This window comes from Egretta garzetta, unplaced genomic scaffold (assembly GCF_000687185.1).
Source record: "Egretta garzetta isolate BGI_Z169 unplaced genomic scaffold, ASM68718v1 scaffold287, whole genome shotgun sequence".
Classification (NCBI taxonomy): domain Eukaryota; kingdom Metazoa; phylum Chordata; class Aves; order Pelecaniformes; family Ardeidae; genus Egretta; species Egretta garzetta.
This window is the reverse complement of record NW_009260435.1, coordinates 4662144-4670194: the sequence shown is the minus strand read 5'-3', so window position 1 is coordinate 4670194 and position 8051 is coordinate 4662144. Positions and strand designations below refer to the sequence as shown.

Here is an 8051-nt window from a genome sequence, read left to right as displayed (position 1 = left end):
TGCTCCCTGCATTGTGGAAATTAATCTAACCATTGTACAACAGCATCCTCAGTAATGCAAGATTTGATTTCTCTGCATTCCCTTTGGCAGTAGTCATTTTTGCTTAGCACTTATGTGCAATATGTAGTCCACTCACTACACTAAACTGAGTTCAAACAACTCCTTTTCTTCAGCATCTTTTTCGTGGCTGTTTTTTTGCAAGTTGAACACCATCTGGGCACATACACAGCTGCCTAATAGATCAGATTATGGCCATGGGCATTTTATTAAACTTTATGAAAGAATGACACCTCCTTTATAATAAATAAGCAAATACTGAAATGCTCCCTTGCTTAAGTTTGAATTCCTGACAACTCTGACATACAAAGAGTAACACACATAATATATTCTGTTATGCTGGAAATGAAAATTTAAAACCTCTCAGTAACAGGGAGGCTTGGACAAAAGTAAAAGTGCAAAACCAGTCTGTTAAAAGTGTAAGCACAGAAACAGTCTGTTAAATTGACTATCACCCAGTGGTACTTTTGTTGATATTTCAGTTTAAGACTTTAGTCAATTTAAATCAAAGTCAACAATGCATCTATTTTAATAATGAAAAGAAATCTGATAGCAACTATACTGAATTCCATTTAGTCACTTTGGTTCTGTGATATCATGATTGAAGAAGAGTTTTATAAATAAGACCTGAGGCCTGTTGCATAAATTCAGGACCAATATGATTACCACTTAGATATAATAATGGCCATGATGTTACATTGCAAACATTGCCAAAAATTCATGTGGAACATGACTCACTCACTTTACAAAGCAATTCCTTATACTCTTATTACAAAGACATATGCTTCAGTTGATGGGATTAGCCCAAGAGCAAGGCAAGACAAATACTTTTCCTTGACTTACATGGCTTTTCCTAATGGATAAGAAAAAATTTAAAGTGCCAAACAACTTCACCCACACATCAGTGGGTTTTTTTCAGATCATTCAGTTTTTCTGGTGTCTATGGATGCTATAGTTTGATCTCCTGGACTTTGTTTTAGTTATGTGGCAGTTATGTAAAGTGCTGTAGGACCAAGCACTGCTTGATGTGCAATTTCATAATGATTTGTAATTACTCATAATTATCTCTTATTATTTTATAAATTAGTACTATTTCATCAGATTGCAGTGACAGGAGAACTAAACCTGAGTTAAATTTAGATGCGCTCAGACTTGCAAATGAAGTGCCTAGTTTTCTAACTCAAAGCCCACTTGGCTGGTGTTCCTAAAGTTAGTTACTTGACGCAAGAATGCTGTGGTTGCATAAGCTGGAAGAAACCTTTGTTTCAAAAGCTTCATCTCACAAGGTGGTCTGCTCTGGTATTGGTATCCACTAGCCCTACTGGTCATAGTGCATTGGATTCTGGTAGGCATATGATTTGATCACAAATGAAATACCTATTGGTTTATTTTGTATAAAAAACCCAATCAGAATACATGGCCCAGGCCTGGCTCTGTTTAAAATAACAATAACTGTTTATCTCCATCTCCTTTGTAAACTTCGGAAGCTAGTAAGCATGTTTAAATGGATAAATGTCTTCAGTATTTGTTTAAATGATAGAAAGGCAAGGAAGTTGTTATTTTATGGAACATTTCTATTTGCTCATGCTTGTTGAAAGATACATTTGGATGACCGAAGTTTTCCAGACAGACCTTTGGAATTTCATAACTCCGAGATGACTAAACTGGACTGCTTCACAATGCTGCTCTCTGTGAAATGACAGCTCTTACCAAAAGCTGTTAAATCTATGCACTTGCTTGGTATCTACATTACATTTCTTAGTACAGGTGAATGAGACAATATACATTTATCACTGTTCTTTATTAATGCTTTAAGTCTTTAGAAAATGTTCTACCTAGTTTAGCAGTCCTGGAAGCCACTATTATAGCACTACAAATATAATCTTGATATGGAAAAATAAGAATTTCTTTTCAGCCCTGCACTTTTCTGGATGTAGTTTGTATTAGAAAGCTGAAGGCAATTATTTAAGTATCTTGCGTGATACCCAATTGCATGTGTGAGCAGTCACAAGGGTAACTTAATATTTAAATTCACTTATGTTGACTACCAGCTTTAGTCGACATGAAAGTTCTCTGCAGAAAATGATGTTGTAGGTCTTATTGAATTTACTGATGTGTCCCAAAATCTTCTTTCTCATTTTGTATATGTCCTCAATCTTGAAAATACAGCTGCTTTCAGGTGAATAATGTGTGACATTGTTCTTTCTTGGTTATAGCAAGCAGATGAGACTCTGGATTTTGAAGAACAGATCCTGGAAGCAGCTAAATCCATTGCAGCTGCTACCAGTGCCCTCGTGAAGTCAGCTTCAGCAGCCCAGAGAGAACTGGTGGCACAGGGAAAGGTGGGTAAACAGGACAAGTAGCAACAGTAGGGGGGGGAAGCGTCAAAATCGAGCCTAGTCTCTTAACTGTTCTTTCTTAAAACAGCAGGAAAGGAGCTTGGGAACGACTAATGAAAATGTAAATCTTTTCATTGCTCATCACAATACATGGCCCAGGCCTGGTTCTGTTTTAAAAAAACCCACAACTATGTTTATTTAAACCTTGCAAGTGTAATCAAGTGTTTGGCTCTTCAGATGTTTCAGCTATGGGGAGTTTTTGTGTTTGTGGGGTTTTTTTCATTTCATGAAGATCTGTATTTCAAGCTAGTAATGTATAGTCCCACGAGACAGCTTGGGGATCCAAAACCAAATGTCAAGTATACAAAACCACTCTGGACCAGAATAGCAAAGGGCCTCACTAATTTGTGTCCTCAGTGTTTTCTTGTCTGATTCAATGGGGACACAGGCCTGCATGCAAATTCAGTACAATTAAGTGGACGTGCTTGTAATTACTGTTGGGACCAACAGAAAGAGCGCTTAAAACATGTGTCACCCTTTTGGTCTGGTCAGGATTGAGGTCTTTGTAATTCATTTCATACCGATTACTGGGGTTTTTTTCCTAGTTAATATACTTTGAAACTCAAAATCTGCACATCAAACAGATGTGTTGCCTGTGAGAACAATTTGTTATGGGATCATTGTTGTTGTATAGTTATGGTTTCCAGGTTCATCTAATTCTTTATTCTGAGCAGACACTGTCTGGGATCCTGTCACAAAAGTGCTATGCTGTCTACTTCAGCTAGGATTCCTGGGCAGCTTGTGCTTTTAGATCCACCAGGAGCACTTTTTTCAGAACAATAGTGATGTAACTGTTTGAAAAGACACACCATAAGCTGCAGCTATGGAACTTACCAATAACATACAAAACAAGGTACTATTAATACCCATTGAAATCTGGCTGTGTAGACAGTCCGAAAAATGAGAGTTTTGACTTACCTGCTTTGGTTAGATTATTGTGCAGTCTGCTTTTATGTGATAAGACCTGTTCTTATTTAGTTTCATTGTGACATATAGCTTGCTTTACTTTCCTCACCACCACCACTGTAAAGTTACTCAGAATAATACAGAATGTATTTCTATCCTGGTACCAGCCCTGAATCTCCCTCAGATAGTTTTGGCTTCTTTTTTCCCACAGATACATTCCTATTTGTGTCTTTCAGATTGAGGCTAACAGTACTTGCATCCTATTCCATCCAAGTTCAGATAACTGCTAAAACCACTTTAATCTGCCTGTTTGAGGAAAGCTTTCACTTGCTGTTCTAATAGAAGCACACCTGTCAAATATAGTGCCATATTTGCAGATCTGTTCAGCCTGCATTACTGAATTTAGCTGTTTTGCTTTATCCATCACTCTTCTATAGTAACTTGCTGAAAGATCAGGAATTTTTGCAGCGAATGGCTTTTACTGATAGTTTCTTGCCTGCTTGGAGGATCTACAAATAACACTGTGGTCTTTAAAAGAAGAAATTAATCCCAAGCAAAATCAAAATTTAATGAAGCATCAAACTTCAGAGTTGTTTGCGGCACATCCACGCATCATGATACTTCTCACAAATAAACAAAGCCATTAAGATACTTCTGAAATAATGAAGCCCTAACCTATTTTCCTTCTCTTCTTTCTTTACTAATTACTAGTGCTTAGGTAATTGTCATTATGGGGTATCCTCTGACTGCTGTGGTAGCCTGTATCTCCAGTCAGACAGAAGTACAGGGAGCTGGCTTCTAAAATGACTGACCAAATTCTTGCCCATAGTGAATGGTTCCAACCTGCCTAGTGGGAAGATTTTGTTACTGATATTGGGGGAAATTTTTGCTTTTGTAAGAAATCTTCTGAGGCATGTGGTATGGACTCCTCCCAGAAGAGCATGGCTGGCATGTAGGTGGGAAGGACAAGTTTGGTCTGTTCCACATCCATCACTTCACTACTGAACAGTAAATGGTACTGACTATTGGCTTAGATTCCTCACGGGCCTTTTCATTTAGTGTGGAGGCAGTGGGAAATTCTTACCCAACTGCGTGGGTGTGTGCGAACCAGGCTTGTTCTTGTCCCAAATAAATTGCTGTCATTGCTTGGTAGGGGCTGTGAAAGTACCTTACAAGACAAATTGGTGCAATATTGTAGTTGAAGAGTTTGCTAAAGAAAGTTTAAGTGAAACTACTTTCCCCTGTGGAGTTGTTATAAAATAATTCATTTGATGTTAGGCAACTGTTTCCATTTCTGCAGTATAGATGAAGTCTGGTAAGCTGGATCTGATCTATCTTCCTCCACACCACCCCTCTATTCAATCACTCACACGTGCACACACACACAAAATACAGATATCACTAACTAGACTCCTGCATCTGTGTTCTACTTAAAATATGTTTTCTGGGATGATTAGGCAAAGAAACCTTGAAACCTAAAGAATTTAGGTTAGAATTAGGAAGCTGGACACTACATGAGCAGGCAGATACGTGCTGGAAGCACACTTACTCTGACAACTAACTTCCAGTTGGATTTTCTGTTCCTGTATGCGCTGGGCACAGTCACGGGTGCAAGTGTTTCCTTTTTTCATGGATTACTGTTTGTTGTAGTCTGAGACAAAGCAATTGTATTTTCTCTTTCCTTGCAAGCCACCTCTGAACTGTTTTTCAGGTTGGAGCAATCCCGGCAAATGCAGCTGATGATGGACAATGGTCTCAGGGACTTATTTCTGCTGTGAGTAGCTACTTCTCTATAGGAAAATTAACACCTTCTCTGAAGAAATAGTATCCTGTGAGAATATACAGTGACTTTTTTTTACTGTCTCCTAGGCCCGAATGGTGGCAGCTGCAACCAGCAATCTCTGTGAAGCAGCTAATGCCTCAGTACAAGGCCACGCCAGTGAAGAGAAGCTCATCTCATCTGCCAAACAAGTGGCAGCTTCTACAGCACAGTTGCTTGTGGCTTGCAAAGTGAAGGCTGATCATGACTCTGAAGCCATGAGGAGGCTACAGGTACTTGTGTTCTTAATTACTGAAAACCCGTAGTTGTACTATGGAAACGCTGGTTTAGCACTGCATGAACAACCCCCAAATTTTAGGAATAGTTTCTTGAATTTTCAGAATTCTGTTCAGTTTTTGTTCCTCATGGGATTGTGGGGTACTTTGATTCATCAAGGTTGAAATGATTGTGCATTTGTCATTATTCAGCAAGAAGTATAGCTCACTTCACTGCTTGTTTTATTCTTCATTTTTAAAGGATGTTGAGAGATGCCAGTGTTGACTGGCCTGTGCCAAGCCCTGGTTTAGGTGGAGCATTGATAGATTCATATTAATGATAAGCCATAGGAATACATGAGCTGAGAATGTTTACTACGTGCATTTTTATAGTGACTGAGTATAGTTGGTTTCTCTGCAATTATTCTGCATTCAGTTAAGACTCCCAGTGAGCTTGCAAACAGGTAAGCATACTTAACTTGGTTGCACGTGAGGATCCTCCTGACCTCTCCAAGATCATCCATATGTTCAACAAAGTACTTGCCTAAGTGCCAGACTGGGTTGTGGTCAGTTTTCGGGGTTTTTTCTAGGAGTCGAGAGACAGCAATTGTAGATAAAACATTTCTAAAATGGAGAATCATTGCCAGACAGAAACAAGAACAGAAGCTGATGCAACATCTCAACTAAAGTCTGATTTAACTTTTTTTACATGAAACTGGTCCCTTTTACATTACACATCCATTTCATGTTGAGCTTCTCTGAACTATTACTGGATTAACGTTGTGTTATGACAGGTAAAGTCTAGTGTCTCCAGAAGTTTTGTTTAAGGGTGTTCGTTTTAAAAATGGCTACAGCCTTCTCTGACATCCTGTCCTGCAGGCTCAGCCTGGAATGTAAGAACTATTTCAGCTGCTTTTTTCATACCATCAACATGGAGTATCTCTGGTGATAGTGAAATTTCCCCTTTTTCTCTTATTTGCACAGATGCTACTAATGCACACTCAATATAACAGTTCATGTATGGATAGGTAGAATCAAGTCTAACAGAAATACATATGACTAAGTATCTGTCTAAGCCAAAGGAATTGATGTCATTATTTTATTTTCAAAGTAGAAAAATGGGTGAAATATTTAGGAGGAAAAAATAATTGTATGAGTGTGTGAAAAATCTGTTTGTTTCTATAGAGAACAATGGAATGTTATCTCTAGGGATGAGATGGTTTTAGTGCTTTATAGTGGATTCGTACAGACCGACTTTGTCAAGGGACTGGGGGGGAGGTATCAGTCACCAAAAGATAGTTCTGACTGTAGTGCAGTTTGCACTCTAATACCCAAATGCCGAGATGGGTCTGAAGGAATTTTAAATGCAGAACAAACAATAGAAATAGGAACAAAATCAAGTACTAGAGACTGTGTTTTCTCAGCTCTGCCAGGAAATTCAGGGTACTCAGTCACTGTAGGCAAATACTACTAAATGGATGTCAAATGTGAAAAGTTGGAAGGGAATGTGAAAAGGGAACAAGCCCAAGCTCAGATTGGAATGGAACTTCGCTGCTTTACCAAGCTTCGTATTAGTCCCAAAATGAATAATGAAAGGAAAAGCAGTTTGCACTTGGAAATAATGTCTTTTATCATAGCAAGAACAGTGAGTTGATGTCTACCAAATATTTTTACTAGTGAATTTGCCAAAACTACTGAGGCTTTTCAGCTGGCTTTGTCCCCAGCAGAAATGTTTTCACATAGCTTTAATCAATAGGCTAGGTTCAGGAATTTGAGTGTATTAGTTTTCTCTTTCCTACCCCACAAAATGCAAGCTTTGGGAGAAGACATTTGAACTGCATTTCCCATGAATGCTGACTTGGAATGCACTGTTACAGAGTCTGTTCCAAAACTTAATGAAACAAATTTAAATGTTTCCGTTCTCTTTGGATAAGCTCCAGATGGAGCAGAGCAAATTTGAAATAATTTGTCCTTGGGTCATTTCAGGTGGGAAGAGAGTTAAGTTGAAAGGTGGATGAAGCTGGAAATACAGAATTAGGACTGGAAGGAGGTGAGGGGCAGGTTCAGAGCTGGTCAACGTGGCTTCCTCTCCTAGTGTCCATGTGTCTCCAGCATGTGAGAGCAGGCTGTCTTGGCCAGCAGCCTGTGTGGGAACGAGTGTTCTCAGCACACACAACACCTGGGGACATTGAAAACCACATGACAGAGAACTCCTGTTCTCTCTCACCACCTGTCACAACACTGCAAGTACCTACCCTCTCTCTACTGCCAGTATGGGTTATAGCATAGCAAAGATAGCCTTGTCAATGTTAGAATGCAGGTAGCTTAGTTACTTTTTTCTTTTTGATGCACAGTTGGTGACACTACTCAGTTTAGACAAAAAAAAGATGTATTACAAATGTTTGTCTGTTTATCCTTAGAAATCTGAGAATTTTTAAGGATATAAATGTTTAAATGTGTGAGAATCATGGCTGTGTAAGTGGCTAATTTGCCCTGATGAAAGTCCATTGATGTAAAAACTTCATTGCCTTAAAATGTTTCTTTATACACTAGCTTTCATTTTCTGTTCTTCTTCCTTAAAAAAAATAAATCTGATCAGTGTTGTGCATAATGTGAATTGCAATTTCATCCACCATTTTATTTCAGACTGTAGGG

General features: G+C 38.6%; 1 protein-coding gene across 6 annotated transcripts in view; it reads left to right on the top strand.

The window, feature by feature from the left end:
- TLN2 (talin 2) overlaps nucleotides 1–8051 on the top strand; it is a 185916-nt gene that overhangs the window by 176267 nt on the left and 1598 nt on the right. For all 6 annotated transcript variants that reach the window (XM_035899453.1, XM_035899455.1, XM_035899452.1 and 3 more), the window contains 3 exons: nucleotides 2274–2399; nucleotides 5074–5136; nucleotides 5232–5414. In XM_035899453.1, coding sequence (XP_035755346.1) covers nucleotides 2274–2399; nucleotides 5074–5136; nucleotides 5232–5414 — 372 coding nt within the window. The remainder of the gene's footprint in view (nucleotides 1–2273; nucleotides 2400–5073; nucleotides 5137–5231; nucleotides 5415–8051) is intronic.